At 42.2% G+C, this 21962-nt stretch overlaps 1 protein-coding gene across 4 annotated transcripts in view; it reads right to left on the bottom strand.

Moving 5' to 3' along the window:
* The window catches only part of cacna2d2a (calcium channel, voltage-dependent, alpha 2/delta subunit 2a), a 141687-nt gene that overhangs the window by 33146 nt on the left and 86579 nt on the right, over nt 1-21962 (bottom strand). For 3 of the 4 annotated variants that reach the window (XM_031843958.1, XM_031843967.1, XM_031843985.1), the window contains 4 exons: nt 20625-20669; nt 16481-16619; nt 5595-5726; nt 5309-5366 (listed from right to left, as the gene is read on the bottom strand). In XM_031843958.1, coding sequence (XP_031699818.1) covers nt 5309-5366; nt 5595-5726; nt 16481-16619; nt 20625-20669 — 374 coding nt within the window. The remainder of the gene's footprint in view (nt 1-5308; nt 5367-5594; nt 5727-16480; nt 16620-20624; nt 20670-21962) is intronic. The other variant, XM_031843976.1, reaches the window with a different exon arrangement.

The raw sequence follows: 21962 nt of genomic DNA, 5'->3' as shown, positions 1-21962 counted from the left end.
ATATAACTGTATACAAGTGTGTGTGTGTGTATGTGTGCGTGTAGGTGTGTTTGTGTGTATGCTCCCATGTGTGTGTGGATTTGTGTTGTGCTGATGGGCTTATTATTTTATGGACTGCTGCTCTTAGCGCTCCTGTGGATGTGGCAGGCGAATAAAGATTGAATTAAGATAAAAAATAAAAATAAAAAATAAAATATATATATATATATATATATATATATATATATATAGAAGGACAGCGCTCAGACAGCCTGCAGGAGAAAGAGATGTTGTCTGCCGTTTATTTATTCCACTTTCTGTTGATTATTGGAAGGGTTGGTACCAAGATTCACATTTCCATATTTTCGGTTATGCCTAAAAAGAACACACAAAATGTAATGCTCAATTTTTCAACCACTTTAACTTCTGGAATAAAGTGCAGAATATTAAATTAGTCATGCATATTGGAACACATATACACATATACTTAGTAGACAAGTACTTGTCTGTTACTGTGGCTCTTTGAGATAAAAAAAAAAAAGTCCCCAACTGTGTCTCTCACATTTTGGCTCAAACTGAAATGTCAGATATTTTATTGGGACAGCTAAAGCCTTGTGTCTCCCTTTAGTCTGACCTGCAACACACTGGTCTTTCTTTTGACCCTGCTTCTCCCTGAAGTAGGGGGGAGAGACTGAAAGAAGGAGATACAGGGAATGGTATTCTCGGGATTCGAGGATTGAACAGCCGTCATAATATTTACAAAGAGGTTAGATTGACTTTTTGAAGAAATCAGTATGTGATATAGCCTACATGCTGTTGTGAACCTGGGAGGTAATGGGATCTTGGCAACGCTTGGCTAACAGGACTCCATGCCTATCTCTGGTTATTTCTCTCCTCGCCCCGTTGCTTCTCCCTCTGCCTCTGCCTCACTTCACCCTCTGCTTCGCTTCCCTTGATAACACGAACAGACATTATAATGGACCAATGTTAATAATTAATGTCAGAGCAATTGGAGACAATTAAGTGTGTTGACTGGACCATTAATTTTCCTGAGGCTGTTGGTGGGGGAGCAGACAGGGAGAGAGCCCATCTGTGGAGGCAGGCGGCCCTCTGATCCTTTCCCTCAGAGGTGCACCTGGACAGCTTTGGCCAGGTTAGCCACGCCGCCATGCATCTGTCCCAAGAAAGCTACAGGTCTATTACGCTACAAACTGGCCGTGAATTCTGGCCCCTAATTTGACTTTCCATTGTAAATCACATCTTTGACAGGGGGACTCTGTCTGCAGATAGTCAATGTAAACGTTACTGAAGCATGTTCATGTGATTGCATCTGTGTATTACAGTTACTATCATGGTATTTGTGAATTCCGGTATGAATCTGGCATACCAGCCCATATGATCTGGTGAGTTTGTGAGGGGAGGAGTGCTATTAGGTTTATGGGAGGACGTGTGAGACAGATTGTGTTCTGTCTGTGCCTGTGCATTATTTACTGCATATGAATTTAAGTGAGTTTTGACAGCTTGGTTAAAGCCATCGCCGCACCTGGACCCATGAAATAGAGACGGCAAACAAAAAAGCTTTTGATGACTAGGTGTTGAAATGACATGAACGACAAGTAACATTTAGTGGAAGTCAGCGCTAGTGTTGGCAGCCCAGCTTTCACTTTCCAACTCGAGGCTAGTTGGCCTTGCTTGTTAGCTTCCACTTTACGAGTGGAGTACAAACTTGACAGCTTGATGGACGGCACCTCTCAAATGTCGAATGTCGTAAATGGACAGACAAAATAAACGAGCCTGGCCCAATTCAACATCCTCAGCAATGTTAGCTCATGGTGACTTTTTAAGTCTGATGTACTTGTGTTACTGTTACACTAAGTTGTAGCATTTACCATATTGCTGTTGTCTTGTCTCTTGTATCAACGTTTATAAGCTATTCAATATGACGGGCTTCGGTCACACACCCAAACAAGTTGACAGTGCGTCTTGAAGCGATGCCGGCTCTCAGATGTCACTCATCTGTTAACGTGAAAAACCTGCCCAGACGCTTGAAGTTTAAATGTTTGTTTTTTTTAAACATGTCCAAAGCTGATTTATTTCCTTACACGGAAAAGTGAGGAGATTTCAAAAGTCAGTTTGACTTCAACACCCAAGTTCATGAGTTGTGTTCATCTAAGCATCCGTACGACCTGTATAAATGCTCGTGTTGTTGTTTGCGTTGCTGGTCTTGTGACGGACGCTGCTATCTATTGCTGTCACATAAGCACCCATGACGGGCTTACCTAACCCCTGTGGACTGTTTTTGTAACGCGTGTGATTGGACGATCTCTCCACAGAGTGTCAGTCGGGGAGACAGCGTGTTAGACTATAATAACACAAGTCTGACCTGACATATCGTGACACTCCCTGCCACGGCCCCGCCACTCAGCGCGGCTGGGCACAAGTTGCTTAGCAACGGGCCACAGCAATGTCGGAGGCTCCCAGATGAGCAAAAGCTCGAACATGGAAGACCGGGGGGGGGGGGGGGGACACTATTGTGTTCCTGCAATAGTACACCTCTTCCTCTGTCAAATGCGCTGCCGCCGCTCAGCAGTCTCCCTCGTCGTTCTCTTTGCTTGTTCCTCCCCGTCTCAGAGAGGAGTCCCCCGGTCAAAACATGTGTAAGAGAATTAAACTCGGGTGTACTCTGGTTGTAGCGCTGTCAGATCAGAGACAGGATCCTTGTTTAAACTTATCCTGCTGCAAAGTGCCTTGTGTTTTACCGCATTTTTTTATGTTTACACAGGCACTAGGGAGACTTTTGGTGATAGCTTAATTAAATTGTCAGAGATCTGATGAATGCAGATACACTGTGGTAATACGCCATCTCTTTTCATTTTTTTGCTGAAAGGCAAACAAATAATGTTGTCGCAATAATAACTTGCCATCACTTCAAAACTCATAGATTGATTAAATTCTTTAGTCTAAATATATCTGCAATTTACAGTAAATGGTTAACATATTATTGACTCTACTGATGCTTATTCTCGTTTTTTTTTTACAACACAAACACAAATTTGTACAGGAAGGAGGTTGTAAACTGATTTCCATTCCGTTGAATCCTTGTTCATTGTTCTTTATCTCCACAAGGAGGATCATGCGATCAGTTACGTGTGTGCGTGCGTGCACACACCTCTGTGTCTATCCACGGCTGATCTCACATTCTGCTGCAGTAAATTGCATAATACTTTGGTGGCCAAATATGGCTGCCTGCTCAATAACTTTGTGTTTGCGGTGACACAACCTTTCTTAAAACACCTTTTATTGCCTGTTTTGTACTGCCATTGACTGCCTGCTGACTCGCCACTGTTTAACGACCACTAGACGGTAGGGGACGCTAGTGATAACACAGCTGATTGCATCGCCGACTTCCCATCCACTACTATGTGCCCAGAGACACAAGTTTGCACATTTGTATTGTTCTGGATGGTGTGTTTGGCTAGCGGCAAACGGAGCTACCAGTACACACACTGCTGAGTAACAGTACGTACCACGTACCACTGATATGCGGGCAGACAGTTTGGGTGAATTTAGTTTTGTTTTGGAAAGATTGTATGAAATGTCTTATACGAGACTGTGAGGTGACGGACTGACCGATTGATTAGGGTTGGAGCACCGTAATATCGCCGTTTTTACGGATGAATAAACTGAGCCTTTAAACCCCACATAAAATGAGCAACTGAAGTTACATTCAATATAATTCTAAAGATGAACAGATTCATTCTCTTTCAGACGTGGCTACATTTTGGATCTTGAGTTTCATGCAAACTTCATAAGAATGTAAAAGCTTCTTTTGCTTGTCTTTTGTTTGTTGAGTCTGAGCGAGCTGACTTCATCCGACAGCCCGAGCTGACCTCAAACAGCCACTCAGGTTGAACTGGATCCAGACAGAGATAGAAAACGGGGTCAGGTCTAATCAACATTGCTGTCATGATTATGTCCAGTTCACTCCAACCTGTAACGAGGCAACAGCCAGGACTGCCACAAAGTCAATGTGACAGTGGCAGGTAGATTGAAAGTGGAATGGTGGACAGGAAGCTTGGGTTGGTGGGTGAGGGGGCTGTTTGGCCAAACGCAGCCTAGTTCTGTCCAGCCCGTCACACTGCCCGCCCCGGCACTCTGTACAGGGTTCGGATGTAACACAGAGAACCACAGGCAAAGGTGGGCACTAAAAACAAAAACATTAGCCTCTATCTTGCTCTGTCCTTGTAGCAAAAGACAATGGAACAACATTCTCACTTACTGAGATAAATACAGGTCAGTAAAACGTTTTGATCTCATTCCACTAAACAATATCCATTATTTAGCTGCGGGCTAGAAGGAGCCGAGGACGTCTACAAGAGCCAGAGACAAAGCAGTGTACAGGAATCCTATTATAAGGCTGCATTTAAAAGTAGAAGCCTTTTTTGTGCATGTGGTTAAGTACATTAAGTACAAAGACATCGAGTGCAAATATGCCTGAAGCAGCCCGTTTAGAACAATATATCACAAAATATTAAAAACTTGTTTTCTATAAAGGCATCATCAGAAGCAATTGAATTAAATTGATGCTTACATTTCGTTACTGTTGTAGAGAGCATTTCAGTTTAGTGTTCACATCAGATCACCAACAGTGTGTCAGAATTTTAAGACAGCATGACGCTGCTGCTGCTGACAGCACAGACGTTGCAATGACAAGTTTAAATTCTGCAATTTTCTGCACTTTTACTCTGCTGCTCTTTGTATTGGTTAAAGGCTGTCCGCTCTGAGCCGGACAATCGCTTTTACTCTCAACACTCAACTGGGCTCACCTCGTGCCAAAAACTCACACCTTCCAAACACTCATCTGGACTGGGACAATGCAGCAAATTGAGATGTATATTATTTGAAATATGGCAAACTTATATCAGAATTTAACCCATCGACAGCTGATTTAGTCATTATGAGTGAAAACTGTTATGGTACTTTATATCTGTTGATGCTACTGTACTGAAGTCAAACTTAAATTGCATGCGTAAATCTAGTGAGTTAGCAGCTCTACCTCTTATATTTGACTAAAAGCTGGCCTGAGCTATTTCGTTTTTGGTGAAGTACTGTACATCCCTACCAGTGTCATTCTTTCTATCACCAATAACGCCCCAGTCCAAATGTGCCGATTTAGGATATAAATACCTCCGAAAACAATGTTTGACATGAAGAGGATAATGGATGTTTTGGCATTCTTCCTAAAATTTCGAACAGACATCAATAGTGGAAGAAAATAAATGAAACCATGCTGATCATGATCCTTGATGCTGATAAAGATGGCACTTACCAAGGTCTTCTGCGGACATCGTACAGGTCAATCTTGTTGGGAGCCCTCCATGGAGTGGCTGGAGAGAGTAAGAGAATAAGTTATAAGCCATACAGTGCACTGTAGGATATTTCACATCAGATTAGATCAAAGTAATCATAATTTCATTCTGTCTATGGAGTTACCAGTATAGCCATCTGATAAGTGATTGCCAATGTTCTGCAGCCGAGGAGCCCAAGGGTCAATTTAGATTTTATCTTGGTGTGAGTTATAAGGCAGACAGTCGACTCCGTAACCTGCGGCCTACCTGGGTAATATCGAGTCACTCCTGTGGCACTGCCAAACACCTGCCAGCGCAGAGAGCCGTCCTCCTTACGGTTTTCAATGAAGACCCTCTCCAGCGCCTGGGTCCAGTTTAACTCGTTTAGTATGACGGGGGCTGTAGAAACACACACACAGATAAACACACACAATAAGACTTACTCACTCAATAGTGAATTGGCAAAAATAGTTAAGACTCGTTGCTTTCTGGTTGATCAGTTTACACAGAAAAATACTCAATACTCATACTTTTCAAAAGGAGATGATAAAGTCTAAACAGTCTTTCACTCAGACTTTAATGTGCCCCTGCATCCAAACGTTCTCTTTGTGACTCCTGCTACACTATAAACCCCAGTTTTCAGAAAAACACAAGGTCCTCTTGAAATGAGCACAACTCAGAATATGCTTCTGGTTATAAAAAGTGAAAAAAGAGAAGAAATGTAAATTAGTTGCTGAATATCTGTCATAGTCCCTCAAAGAAAATATAAAAAAAGCAATAAATGCTTAAACTTCAGGGTCTAAAAATAGGTTTTATAATCGGATTTAAACCCAGTTTTGTATTATTGATTCTTTTGCACCTGTTTTTCAATAATCATAATAAACACAAATACATTCTCAGATTTTTAGAATAAAAAACTCCAACAATGAGCCCTAAATAAAGTGCAAAACACCAGGTTTTCTCTGTTAGTAACCCAAAGGTCAACTCTCCTTGCTGAACAACCTTGCCCGTGCCAGCAGCAGTAAGTTGAGTACATAAGAATGGATGTATGCAGGCAGCTCGGCCGACGGTGGCCGGGCATCAGTCTAATCTGGGTGATCTCTGAGGACTGCAGGAGGAGGAATCTGAGAGGACCTTGGAGGAGGTCATATGTCACTTGCAGCATGTGGAGACAGAAGCCACTTCAGAATTCTTGATGGCAAAGAAATATAAACTATGTCCATGAATGTGTGTTCGAGTTAGGAGGATGTAAGAGGCTTACGTGGTGATAAAAAAGAAAAAAAGGTTGTGCATGCGTGCCTCAACGCATCAACATGTGTGTTTTGAGTTGAAACGTGAAGTCACAGATATATCTCACAGGTCAATGGTACTCTGTGAAATTGATTTATGGTTGTGAAGAGAAGTATTCATCATCTAGTCAACAAGAAGTGGAATAACACGCTGCAGGTTGTGGTGGAAGAACACTACGACCCCATCAACGTGAGTCTTGTTTCCTCTCTACCTCAGACTCTTATTACTTATATTGTATTTACACTGTCTTTCTTTATCTTCCTGTAACACACCCACACACAGACACACACACAAACCAAACATGCTTTCAGTCTGTGTTTAATAACTAAGCTGAAGTCAGAAGATGGGACGTGTAATCAGAGGTTTAATAGCCGCCTGATTAAAGAGGAAACGAGACGAGGCACTGAGCTGAGGAGAACTTCACTAGCTTCTCTGATTTAATTACTCAGCCAACCAAAACTAGACAAGCCTCTGAACCGACAAGTCCAGCTTTGTTAAACCCCTGGATTGAATTTTACACAAATAAACGATCATTATCCACTTTCCCCATACTTTTAAATTACTGCTCAGTGTTTGACGAGCTGTCAGTTTAGAGGTATGAAATAAGCCAGGACTGTCCCCCAGTCACTGCTTACCTCCTTTATTGTAGGCTGAAAGTCTTTGAATAATCACAATCACATGGCATTGCCTAAAAAAAATATATTTTTAGCTGAATGCTCACCTTCATTTTGTCAAACTCTCCCCAAAAATGCAGGTAAAAGAAAGCCGAGTTTCGTTACTCTTTAGCATTCTGTAAACCAAATGCGCGCGCACACACACACGCACACACACACACACACACACACTACAGCAGCACTAAGCAGTGTCTGGAGGATAGGAATATATGAAAGCCAAATTGCTGCCATCACCAAGGGGAGCTCCTCAACATGTTTTTCTCAAAATTCATAGACGTATACACAAAGGAAGAATGAAGGAGGATAGAGGCAGCCCTACAGATGGGGATAAACATTAAAAACCCAGAGAGAGGGGGAGGACGATTGATGGAAAGCAACAGAGAAATTAACACGAATGAGTGGCTGCTTTCACAGCCCGAAAAGGCAATTTCTCGCTCATGAGGGGAAGAGAGAGAGAGAGAAAAAAAACCTGAAAATAAATTTCACTTTAAACTACTAAATTGAAAATGGCAGAATCAAAGACGTAGAGGTCAAAGAATTGATTTTTTTTTTTAAAGTGATTTCATGTTATGTAACAAATGACAAATCTGACAAATTTGTCCTTTGCTTTGTAAGTGAAGAACTAGCTGGTGCAGAGTTGTTCATCATTGTTGTTGGAGTTAGGACAGCCGACACTTCACCATATTACTTTAATTGATTTATTGGAAAAGTACATTTTATAATCTTATCAATCAAATGCTTTGCCAGATGTTTGTTGTGTTGTTATTAGGGGACTTATTCCTGAAGAATGTGTACCGGGGACATTTCTGCGACAAACTTAATTTCATTCTTCCAGAATTAGAAAGATTATCTGTCTGTTCTATCTCTCATAACACCGAGTTTACAACTGCCAACAGTCCAGATGGTCTGAAGAACTAAATAAGGGAACTAGAGAGAGAAAGTATTGAGACTCTCAGTAGCTCTGCTATTCTGGTGAATTTTCAAACTTGCCGCAGTTGCTCCCATGACTCCCGATTTATTTCAGCAAGACCAGTGGCAATATTTTACTGATGTTTGTGTGGAGATAATCAGGGAACCAAACCATGCATTTCAATTTCATCTGGCCAATACTCTATGGTCAAAGAGCCATCTGAGTAATGTGTAAAATATGTTTCTATAAGCATGAGCTATCACAGCAGGTTGCTGCGGCGGCAGCCGGTGTGCTGTGAAGTCCCGGGTGCTCTTATCAGCAGAGGCACCGGGTCTGTAATGATAGCTGTCCCAGACAGGCCAAGGGCAAACTGACATCCTGCCACCTCTGTTTCAAACTAGCACCACTTCAGCTACCTTGACTAACATCAAGGCATCAACTGAACTGTGGCTATGCAAGGATTAGCAGCTGCATTGCTGCCTAGGGTTTCACACGCACACACACATGCACACTCTCACACATACACTCACACAAGCTGCAGTAAGTTTTCAGACTATTTGTGTGTTCATGATATATCTACTTTCAATCTAGGGTTAATAAGACAGACCAAAGTGTATGTGGGCTTGTGATGCCAGCTAACACTAAACTAGTCACATGTAGATCACCTGTGGGTCACCTCTGTCAGGCCAGCCCTGCAAACACGCACGCACGCACGCACGCACGCACGCACGCACGCACGCACGCACGCACGCACGCACGCACACACACACACACACACACACACACACACACACACACACACACACACACACACACGTCTGCAGGTGATCTCCACAGAAAAACGGGCACATCAGAGATAAGAGAACAGAGCAAACTAATTCTCTTTGATTTATTCATTTAGAATACGCTGTGACTTCTCTGGACAGTTGATAAAAAGACAAATTTCCCCGGGGGGGGGGGGGGTGATATGCTCAGTCGGACAGGGCCTCCGAGTGCTCCGAGTTGGGCTCATTTTTCACGTGAAACGCACCTCTCTCTGATATCTTTAAAAGGTAATTCATCAGCGCGCCGCTCCCCTGACATTTAGAGCACCCTTGGCTTTGCCCCTTTATGGAGCAAGACTGCACACCAAGTAGGGAAACAATGATGAGAGGGATTTATGGAGCATCTCTGTGTGAGATCATTTCTCAACCCCCCCCCCAAACACCACCCCTATCCTGTGACTCCCCCCAACCCCTCACACACACATTATTCACACTGATATACCCGAGATAAAGAGCTATCCAACATCCAAACGATCTGCGCCTTATGCCCTATATTAATCCAACATTATAGAAATAGGTGCATGCATTTACTGTATACACAGAGCAGAAAAAAGGCACAGTTGACTGTAATATATCAGAGACACAAGTGGTCTGACATCCATAATGGTAATGGAGCAGAAGCTATTAGCTAAGTCTGTTGGAAGAGTCATAACCATTATCCCTGTCATCGCCATGAAGGCTTACATATTCTACTTAACAGAGTGATAGTCCCGTACAGATGGAACAGTTTAATTCTACTTACTTTAACATATAGGTGACATTACTCAAACACACACAGGTAGCGCAACACTGAGGCAAATACAGCTTGTTTTGAATTTTTCATTATATTTTTCCAAAGTAATTTCTTAATGGGAAGGTTATTTTTCATACACAGTATGTTCAGGTAATGCATACAAATAGGAGGAGCTAACACAGATTCATAAGTCACTGACAATTTACAGCATCCCACAAGACGTTTGGCAGTAAAAGAGGTTTGAATTATATCAGAAAAGCATCGGCCATTTCACTTAACGGGTCAGTTCACTCCAACTACAAAAGCGACATGCAGATTGTCGCACGGTTTTGTTTTAAACTTTTCCATATTTTGAGGCTGAGATCTGCCTCCTTTAGATTGCTTCCAGCCCACAACAATGAAAATGAATAGAATTTCTGTGTGCTCGCAGCACTGAGATGGGACAATTTACAAAATTCAGTAAGATGTACTGTATTTCCAGCAATGGTGTCCCAGTTCACTGGATAACTTAAAGAGCTCCCTGTGATTCGTTTCCAAATGACACTAAAAGTAAATGAGAAAACATTTTGTTGTGATTTGGGTGTTGAACCCACATCTTTCTGCACATTTTCAAGTCTTTACAGACCGGCATCTATTCTATGCATCTGCGTGTACCACCTCTTTCTGTATTGTCAACCCAATTCCTTCTCCATCTCCCCTCTCTCCTGTTTTCTCCCCGTCTCTCCTTCTTCTCTCTTCTTGCAGGGCTGCTTTGTGGCCTGGCTGAGTGTTAAAGAGCCTGAACATTAAACCTTTCATCCTGCAGAGGAAACGGGAGCAACAGGAACTGGCAGCAGCTCACACATCCACAAAGACAAGCTAAAACAAAGTCTAAACCTTCCCAAAGAAAAATGTGTCTTTTTGTAGCCTTAGTTGAGAAAAAGATAACTGTATAACCAAATTTGTATTCTTTGCGGTGTGCTTTACAAAACCGGTCTCCAAGAAGTTCTTTGCAACTGCAACAGCAGTACCAACTAATTAGAATTACATTTCATGTGAAGGATTGAAGCGGTTTCACTCAGGAATAGCATTTAGCATGAGTGTATTTGTCAGAGAAGCTCCATTTTGCTAAATGGTAATCCAAAAATTATTTCTAATTAAAGAAGAGCAGTAAATAACAAACACATGAAATGTAATTTGTGAGCCTGGTGGTGAGTGAAGTAGAGTTGTGCTGTGCTGACTGTTCTAATTAGTGTGCTGCTAAATGATAGTGCCCCTTCACTGGGCACACACTATAGGGGTGGATGGTGAGGGGCCGAGAGAGAGAGATGGAGTCTGTTAAGTCAAGAATGACAGAAATACAGCCCACAGTGTTTATACTCTCTTTCTTCTCTTTTGGTTTAACTTTAAATCCAATTTCCCTTATCCCCCCTCTCTCTCTATCGCTTTCTTTTTCCTTTGCACTTTCACTCTTTTTCTTTTTTTTTTTCTTTCCACAAATCACTTTTGCTTTTTTCCACACATTTAAATCTGGTTTGATGTTGAGACGGGCTGAGTTGATCTCCAGCATGGTGTGAGTTGGTTGACAGGGAAGCTTCCTCCACTGGAAGAAACCTGGGGCGTGTGAAACGAATACAGGCTACATGCACTGTGCGTGCACAAACACACACACACACACACACACACACACACACACACACACACACACACACACACAAAGATGACATTTTACATTCAGCTGAAGCAAATCTCAAGACTCACAGCTTATGCCCTTAAGATGACAAATGTAGCATGATATTAAAGAAATCTATGGCAAGTAAAGTGGGAACATTCACTAATTGGAGCCACAGCATATATTTCTGTACTGAGTGACAAAGAATAACGCTCAGCCTCACTTTCCCTCTCTTTTGTGAACAGTCTTTCTTTCAAAAGTCCCCTTTGTCCCTCCAGTACCAGGTGAGCTGACTTCTCTTCAGATACATTTTATACAAAATGAGAGACATCAGAGGGAGTTTCACTCACACGAAAATCTCTGCAGATGCAAATTGTTCTCTTCTTTTCAAATCGTATACGACACTGCGTTGACTCTCTATCTGCTGTATCTGTTGCACTCAATTTCCTACTGCACATTACATAGACCCCATGCAATTTGCTCTTTACAAAGGTGAATTGGATGATTTTTTTGTGCTAGGAGCTTCCCAGAGGGGATCCAACCAAAGACCAGAGAGTGCAGTAGCAAAATGGATGCTAACATTCAAAGGGCATGGACTACACGCTTGCTGCTGGTTTAGGAACTGATTGTGTCTCATAAATAAATAAATAATTTGATGTTTTAGCCTATTGCCTAGCCTACATATTAATGCTGATCACTCTCTAAAGCATTGCATTTTAGTCTGCAAATGGCAGACAGACAAAGGTAGCAACTACCTGGAGAACACAGGGCAGCATGTAGCAGATAAAGAGACGGATATCTCCTTCAGGAGTTCGTGGACAGCAAAAACTACAAGAAGACTTGATAGTGAACTTACATCTATTAGAACAACAAAAACACAACTCCAATGGAATGCTAATATTTTGTGTACCTCCTGGATGTGTAGATAAGCAACTGTTTGCTGACAAGTTCGCCATTAAAAGGTAAATCATATGTCAGTGTTGTTTGAACAGATTTCTTCTGCTTTCTAAATCGTTATATGAGATATATAAATTATTGCAGGTTCAATGTCTTGGAAGTCATGCAGCATCCATGAATTCACCAACAAGAAAGAGTCGTGGGAAACAATAGCTGCATAAGTGATAGAAAATCAAAGCTAACAAAATGATGGTATACTTTAGAAAAGTAGACATAGTTTTGTCATTAGTAACCTCAAACATGTGAACCCACCAGTATGGACCTAAAACTAAGAAAGGAGCAATCGGACCATTAAGTACATTGAAGGGTGGTAATCATGGCTGTCGTGTGTTGTGTGTGTGTGTGTGGGTGGGGTTGGGTTAATCACTCCATGCAAAACATTTAAGCTCGGCTCTTTCATCTGTACACACAGTTGGCCAGTCCTTGCCATTCATTTTTGTTAACCAAGTTTCTCACTGTGCCTGACAACAATAGCAAACTGACAACATGACGTTAGGCCGCCAGGAAAGGCGCCGCATGCAGCGGATTTAAACTTCAAATTCAATGAAAGGGCTTCCCACATTCACTGGTGGTTTTCTTGACTCCCTGCTGGGTACTGTGGCTTCTTATTCTCACACAAACACTAATGTGGCCACACACCATGTGTACACTATACACACATAATTGCTGCTTAAAAAAAAAATAATAAGGCTGATATACAACCTTCCATATTTTCAGCATGTTATAATGGACATGCAACTGTGGACGGTGGACTGACCCAATCTGGATTAGTATCCTCTACCGCATGAACTGGGTCCAATTACCAGGGAGAATCCACTGAATCTACAAAATGGTCGCTAAAGTAATAATAAAATAATTTTGTATATTCCCTCGCTTCTTTTCCTCTTTATTTTTCAGTGATTATTTTACAGATTGCATTCCCGGAGCCCTTCCTCTGCAATTATTCAGCAAATCCCTGCCTCTTCCTCACCATTTCTGTAACATTCCCTGGTAGAATATTTCTATTTCTCCATAGACGACACAACCCACATCAATTTATTCCTCTGTGGCTGTGTCGCGACGTCCATTCTGTAATAAGCAATGATAATTAGAGGAAAACTGTATGAATGTTTGACCTGAGCTAATTAGAAAGTTTGCAGACGTGGCAGCAGGAATCAGCAGAGGGATAATGAATCATAAAATGGTTCATTACTGCGCTCAGGGAACACTCTCAATCTCAATAAACGGACACGGGGCCTAGCAGACAAATCAAACCAGGACGCATGCACCGCCTCATTTAGCTGCTGAAAGGATCACAATAAAAAAATAAAAAAAGATTTTTTTGTTGTTGCTTTAAATGGTTTCTATTATTAAAGTGTCTCTCCTCTCACCCCTGTCCTTTCTATCTGTTCCTTCCTCTCAGTCCATCCCCAAGGACACCCATTTTGCTGCGACTGTCAATTCGTGCTGCCATTTTCTGGAAAACAGTCAATTTATTCAGTGCATTAATGTGTACAAATCAAAACAAGCTACTCCAACAACACAAGCAAGCAAGTGCTAATAAACAACTCTTGAGAATATCACAACTGTTGAACATTATGCTGTACTTTGGACCGTGCTCCAGTCTTCCTACACTTTTCTTTTCTCTGCCTTCCCTCTGGCCTCCCCCTGAGCAACGAGCGCTGAATCTACCCACTCACACTGCTTCTTCTTCTGCTAATCCTAAACCCACAGATATACTGTAGATCCAGACCTCTCCAGACCCAGAGGACAACAATCCGCCCACATTGGTTTCCTCAGACATTCTCTCCAAGGCACCCTGCAGGCTCCCACTGGTGGGCCCAAGGCAGAACATGGCATTGGATAATAATCTCCCTTTACCATCCTGCTAAAGCAAACGCAGCTCCCATGACATGAACTTCATGTACATTTCTGTGAACTAAGTTCGATAAAACAGTACTCTACCTTAGCTTCGCACTCCTATAAGTCAAACTCATAGTGAAAAGTAAAAAAAAAAGATCAAAGTAGATGCAGCAGAACCTGAAATATCGTCTTTCTTATAAACACAATCTTCTTCCGTGTCAAAACTTAAACTCCACATTACCAGAAATGCAACGTGATTATTCAGGTAGGTCAGGGATTCATGTGTGGTATGCCAGTAGCGGCTAATGTAGCGTCAAACAATTAGCTTCAAGCAGTGATTAGGAGCGAGCTACAGAGGTCTGGTCAGCTCGCTTATTTCTAACTCCGCACCACCAGAATTTTTTTTATTTTCAAACTTGTACTCCTCAGTCCCTGCCGATGAATTTACCAGACTTCCTGCAGCTCCCTCTGGAACAACAAAAGGCAGTGTATTTGCAGCAGTTCCCCTCAAGACCTATAAACAGACTTTGATGTGTAAAATCATTTCCCCTTAAACTTAGTCTGCACTGCATTTCACATCCGACGTCTCAAAATGTTTCTAATATCTTCATTTGTGCCTCGGACGTTTGGTGGAAAAGTGTCCTTAAAAATTACTGTATTTTTGGACAGCAACAAGTTTTTAAAAACAATTTATCAGCAATGACTAAAACACCGCACATGTGCATAATGGAGTTGGCAAAAAATCTGCAGTTGGCAATCTCAGCACAGCAGACCACACAATGGGACCTAACTCAACAACATCAACAGTAAACATTTCCCACAGAAGAGAAGTGAAAAAGCTAATTTCATGCACTGTACCACTCTACTCTTCTAGACTCCACCAGGCTCAATCAAGAGGCCTTTATTCTCTGACTCATAGCTTCAGACAGGGGAACCAGAGCTGGCACAAAATGGCATTGTGAACAATGTGCAGGCCTGATTGCTCTATTGTGAGTTAGCTGCAGCCTTTGACATCTCGTCCCGAACCGCGAGTGTCTAATTCTGACAAGATTTGTCTGGAGACACAGCTGGAGGCCATTGTCACAGACAGGTGCCATACAGTGCCTGTTCAACAAAGAGGGCGAAGAGCTAGATAATAACAGAAAGAAAAAATTGCCACTGTGAAAATGCCTGTCTGTCAGCACATGCTTGTTTTTTTTGAGTCTTTAAAGAGGCAGTCAGTCAGTGTCCAAAAGGTTAGAGGTGGATAACAGAGGGAACATGCCAAGCGAAATCAGAGTCCCAGAAGGTACATGTGTTTCCCTTTGTCCATTTGGCAGCTACAGACTAAGGAGGGTGTTACGGTGCCACGCAGGAAAGGCAGGGTCCACGGGGGGGGTGGACTATGCAGAAAAAAAAATACAGTGCAGATATGGTGTGAGAGACCGTCTGTCATCTGAAATCATGTCGGTGTGTTAAAGTGATGACTGATTTAAAAGGAGGGAGAGATGCAGCTTACATAGTGAGGGAAAGGGGCAAGGTCAAGTCAAGACTGTCATCTATCTACAGCCCAGCGGTGAATATTACAACCAGGACGAGACATCTCTTACATTTATGAGACAGGTAAACCTCCATATATGATATTTATTATCTTATTACCATTTTCTTACAACGCAGATTTTTGTCTTAGTCCACATGAGATTATTCAGCATACAAAACATGCCTCGATGAACCAAGCATACGTTATGAAGGAAAAAATACATTTCCCGAGATTATATCTTGTGTCATCTCGTGGTATACAACAAATATATCTAAAAAAGTGCGGTAAGTATTAGTATAGTTGGAGTGTACACATAAATATATTCAATCAATTGTACTCTGGGGACACTAGTACTACTACTACTACCACCATACCATCAGGTTCATGGGTTCTGAGGCGTGTTGTAAGATATGAGGTGGAAAAAACACTTGCAAAAGCATGTGGTTGAGGCCTCTGTATATTCTCCAGAAACTTATGCTTGTAATGTGGTTAGTGATTTGTATGTGTTAAATAATTTTATTTGAAGAAGGATTACATTATGCACACTTGTGGCCACATAAAGGAAATGAAGTGTGCGCTACACAATAGTCAGTGCAGCAAAGGTCTTGAGGAAACCCGGCAGCAGGTGTGTCATTTTTAACTGTAGTGGTTAATTCAGTACATGTGTTACATTTTATGAAGCTTATACAGTGCCGCTCATTCAATCACCTTTCCACCAGAACAATAATAGACAAAGTATTTTTGTGTACTTACAGCCTTTGTATATGTCTGTAGGGATCTGGACCGCGCTGGAAGAGTAGTTGACCTTGTTTTTAAAATTGGGATCATCCACAAACTCCAGCTCCAAAGACGTCGCGCTCTCCAGCGGGTTTTCCTCTTCTCCATCCTCCGTCTGCAGACACACACATGCACGCACGCACACAAACATGCGTGAGCTTTCAATATAAAAACGCGTGATTATAAGCAAATAATATATTACAGCATTCTGTCACCTCCCATCTTGTGGCTTTACAGTGCCCATCTGTGGCTCTGGTACAGACAGTCAAGCTCTCTGTCTGACTCACACATAGAGTCACATAGCATTTAAATTATGTTCAGCACAAAAATAGCAATTATTCCGCCTTCAGATTTAGGTGGTTCTATAGTTTCCCTCTCATCAGAGAACAACAGCAGACACCTAACAGAGAGACTCATTAGTAACCGAGATGACTATCACAAACGCACGAGGTGCCATACAAATTAACCCCAACTATAACTAGCAACAACCACCACTTAATTACGGTTTAGTCTCCCACCCATTCAAATTATAGCATATTTCATAAGAGACCATCTCCTCTCTCTTGCTTGTGATTGTTTAAACATAAAACTGTACTAATGCTGCAAATTTCTAATAATGTTTTGGCACTTTTTCAGCTGCTCAGTGTGACCATTGTACATGATGAGAAAGCTTGACACACACATTGCATTAGGAAAGTGTCAGATATGAAAGAAAGCCAGAAGATAAAAGAGAACTGACATTTAAACTTTTTTTATCTTGATAAGTTATCAATGGAGTCCAATCTGTGCCTGTTCCCACAGGAGGAAGTGATTGTGGGATGTGAAAAAAAATCTAAACTAGATATAAACTCAGTTTATTGGCTGTTTCTGGATCAGATTTTAGCACGCATCCTTACAGCGCTCACTACAACCCTTAGAAAACAGCACTAAACTGAAACAAAAATCATATCTCTGATCATTCATCATGCATTCTGATGGCTAAAGAGACGATGTGCGACTGCAATAACTTTCCATTTTAATAAAGCAACTTGGGTTAATTGGATCTGACATGATAAAAGCTGTTTGTTTTTTGGAGAAATAAAATCAAAACTCCATGTCCACAGCAGAAATTGATTGATGGGCCAACTTTAATTGACTATTAAAATGCAATTACAAGCTGTTGTTGGGACAGGCAGGGGGTTAGTTGTGCTAAAGTCTCATTGAAAGTCAACGTAAGGAACAACTATTGTTATGACAGAGAGCAGCTCATGAGAGATATGACCACAGAGAAATATGTTAGGACTGACAAATGTGTGCCGACACACTCGGCAGACAACTGATAAATGATTACTTCAATACCATTTATCAACTAGTTGATTGAACATTGGCTTCATCAAATTAAACATTTAGTAAAAACAGTTTAGATTTTTCTTAACATGAAATCAGAGAGCATTTTACTTAAAATGTCATGAATAACAATGGTAGAAATTTAAATGCATGTGAACATTTGCAATACTTGTGAAGTGATACAGCTTTAACGCTTTTCTATATTTTTGGTATAACAAGTTGGAGTTGTTTCATTTTCCCTCAAAATGCTCCTTCTAATCACCACAGCTCATCTGGAAGGTCATGAGACCAGAACAGTATATAACGCAAGTTAGACATGATTTTAGTTTTAGTCTAGTATCCTGTTGACAAAAGGCTGTTTGCCTGTTGTTTGTAGTCTACACCTTTGGGACCTGATCTGAGGCTGCTAAACAGCGTTATTTCACCGCAGTGGTAAAAATAATCTCTTCCTGTTGTTCCAATCCAACACGGCTGTTTTATTTCGTACAAGTTGGAGAAAAGAGGGAAGGGCTGAGGCAGAACTAAACAGCGATGCAGCTTTCTATGCAAGAGATAAATATAAAAAATGGTGACTGTTTCCAGGTCACATCTGCCTTTTTGCTTCACAATGAAAATCATACAACTCTGAGAGTAATTTTAAAGATATATAAAGAATGCTGGCTTTTCAACAGCACTAACTGTGAGGTTGAGGTGTTTGTTTATCACTCAGTCTGACACTAATTCTGTCAATGTCGGGCAGGGAGGCTTTTTTTTTTTTCTTCCTTCAGAAGAGCCCAATCATAATTAACCAAGGCAGTGTCTAATTAGGAGCTGAATAAATCCACACAGGAAGGACTGATTGGTTCATTTTCCTCAACTATCCACCACCTGTTTTGCTCGATTCATTACCCAATTTGTTAATTTTATCTCCCACGTTCTCAAGGTTTAATTAAAGGCTGAAGAGGCCAGAGATGACAGTTTGAAGATTCTTTCATTCCCGCCTCCAGCCAACCAGGGGTAACCTCAAACATGTCACTTAAGACCCTGTAAGTGTGTGTGGGTTTATTTGAAAGACTGTCGGCATGAGTGAGATAGAGGAACAACAGCCTTTTAAACAAACAAGGAAAATAACATTACAAGTAGTAAATAGCTGCTCTAACACACACACACACACACACATATAAGCCACTTAAAAACAGCAAAAATATAAATTTTCAATTTGGAGTAAACATTAGAATAATCAGACCTGTAATAATTTATATACTTGTTGGGTGTCTTAGAAGTAAATTACTACCAATGAACATGATTGACAATATTTTTCTCCCAGACGAATACGAGTATTGCGGTGGAAGTGGAATCATGCAGTCCAAAGAATATTTGCGTTTTTACTCTGCATGTGGGGGCTGATCTTGTCTGTAGTTTTAACCGACGGCTAATAAGACTTAAAAGTCCTAATACTGTGCAACTTGCAGACAACAGATGACAGTGCAGAAATGAAGCCATTACAGGAGAATAGAATCTGAATGTGTAATTAATACAAAGAACCCATAGGTGGCTGGTAGGTAGGTAGGTGAATAAATTCAATGCGCTTCAAACATGCTTTGGCACATGGACAGTTTTAAAAATCACATTGCACTTTTATATCAAGGGTACAGTGACAAGAGGATAAATTACAGGGTATAGAGTACAGGATAGGGAACAGAGGAGACAAGCCTTGAATAAGAGAGACCGAGAATCACTTACCTTCTTCAAACATGGATTCTTATCATATCTCGCGGATAGTGCAGAACAGTAGTACATACATGGTACATTTTTTCTCTCTCCAGTCGTAAGGCCTTAATTGAAAGGGGTCATAGTGGGTGGAATCAAGATTCAGATATGGGAGTACTGGTGGGCGACTGTCGGGGTTGCAGGGATGAGGAATGACCTCTGACTGACCTCCGCCACTGTCTGTTGGGTGGTTGTGGGGTTGGTGAAGTGCAGGTCAGGGGTGTGTCACTGGCTCGACCTCAGTGTGCCATATTAATGATGACTGATGTTCTCCAATTAGATGTGCTGACAGGCCCTAAAGCGCTGTGTCATTACTCACAGGAGTGGCGTGCACGAAGAGAAACTCACACCGTGATTTATTGCTCCTCCGCCTCACTCTCTTCCGCTCTCTATCGCACTGTCTTCCCATCTTTTGTGCTTTGGTGATCTAGGGGGTATTCTTGCACTCGTCTTCGAAACTTAATCAATCAACGGGCACGGGCTCCGAGCGTGACCTATCCTACGGAGGAACTGCAGCCGGTGTGGTGGTGTGGTGAGACCAAACAATAGTGACTTGCAGGGCTTTTCTGGAGGAAACTGCGGTACCCAGCCTGCAGGTTGTTTCATCAATGTCATTCATATTCTTTAGCATGATTGAAATGGCGTCCTCGTGTATGAAAGTGCGATATGACCCGTGTTTTGGAGCAGAGGTCTAACAAACCCGCAGTTCCGCTCCGTAGTCGACACATTTAGAGTCCATGGGGAGGGAGAAAACTCTGGAAATAAAGACTGGGGGAGGACAGCTGAAGCCACTGTCACATGCACGTCGGCCTGCCCCTGCTCTGTCACACCAACTCACCATGAAGCAGTGTCCCCTCACTAACACACACAGACATCCTAGGGGCCTGTGAGCGGGGGGGAGGGGGCATCAACACCGAGGAGGCCAGGGTAGAGACAGGGTGGGGTTGCAGGAAAGGGTGGCAGGGGCGGGTAGTGGAGTGGGTAGGATTTGGGGTTTGAGGCAGGCAGACGGGGGACGGGGGGGAGCAGTCCGTACTGTACTCACATAGTCTGAATCCGCTTTGGAATCGTAGTATGAAATGGCATTCTCCTGTGCAGAAAAGAAAAGTGAAAAGACAGGGGATGAGAGAAGATATAGCAGCGTCTATATCAGACCCGACCCCTCGCGGTGGTAAGCTAGAGAGAGTCAAGGTTATATTCAATCACACTGTTCAGCATGAGAATATAATCAGCATCACAGAACACAGGAGAAGTAGTGTGATGTGGAATGACAGTTATGGGAAGGTGAGCAGATAGCTGAATGTATCTGGGGCAATGCTTTGGTTAACAAGATGCAATGTTAGTGGCACATGTTCGAACTTGTGTTAAAAACACTGTTGGAACATTTTGTGTTGTGGAGAACTTAAAAATAATGTGTGTGAGCTCAATTTGCAATGATAGAAGAATAAACTCAAAATACTACTCTCTCCGGGAGTCTTATCGGCCTCAACTGGCTGTGTTTTCAGTCAAGGAAAACAGCTCTCACAAAAGGAGAGAAACAAAAAAAAAAGAATAAGGAAAATGTAAATGTATGCAATTTTGATGCACTATTTTTGCTTTAATTACAGACTGAAATTGCCAGTCACAAGACGTAGCCCCGGATTCAACCTTTCACCATCAAGCTCCCCGCATTTAACCCGAGCAGAGAACCCAAACCCAGGCTGTTAGCCTCCTCTCTTTCTCCTCGGAACTGGCATCCTTATCTCCCGCAGAGGCAGTCGTGAGGGCGGGCAGGGGTTGCATGCAGCGAGTGGTGTCCGTGGGGCCTGCCTCATTATCATGAGGAGGCTGGCTGAGGGCGCGCTCTCAAGGGCACCACAGTGACTGAGTCGCCCTCACTGGTCATGGTCTGATGAGGGAGGGCGCCTGACCGAGAAAGAGAGAGTCTACTGTACAGGTAAGCGTGACTCTTACACACAACTTACTCAGTCTTTTCTCAATTTTACGTTTGTCTCTTGCTTGCTTTCACCGTTTTGCTCATCACTGTCTTTATTACATTACATTACTTTATCTCTCTCCTGCACACATGCTGCGCCCTGTGTTTGTTTAACTTGTACAGCATCTATATGCACAAGTGTTCTCTTTCTCTGCCAGCCCCCACCTTTCTCACAGCCCCCTTCAGCATTAGAGCCTCTCTACACACCACGACCGGGGTCTTGGCTGGCCTCCAGTGCTAATCAGAGAGTCAGTCATCAGCTCGACTCAGTCCCTAACAACTCACCAAAGAAACACAGTATGATCAAAACTCACACTGACACCAAACACCGGGCGGACCAGCCTGGACGCAGCTTGTGTCTTTGGGTAATGAGCGTGGACAAGATCAAGTAGGAGCAGAATCTGCCCC

This window comes from Anarrhichthys ocellatus, unplaced genomic scaffold (assembly GCF_004355925.1).
Source record: "Anarrhichthys ocellatus isolate YVR2014 unplaced genomic scaffold, GSC_Weel_1.0 scaffold1, whole genome shotgun sequence".
NCBI classification, from domain to species: Eukaryota; Metazoa; Chordata; class Actinopteri; order Perciformes; family Anarhichadidae; genus Anarrhichthys; species Anarrhichthys ocellatus.
Note: the sequence above shows the minus strand (reverse complement) of the source record. Positions and strands in the feature narration are given on the sequence as shown.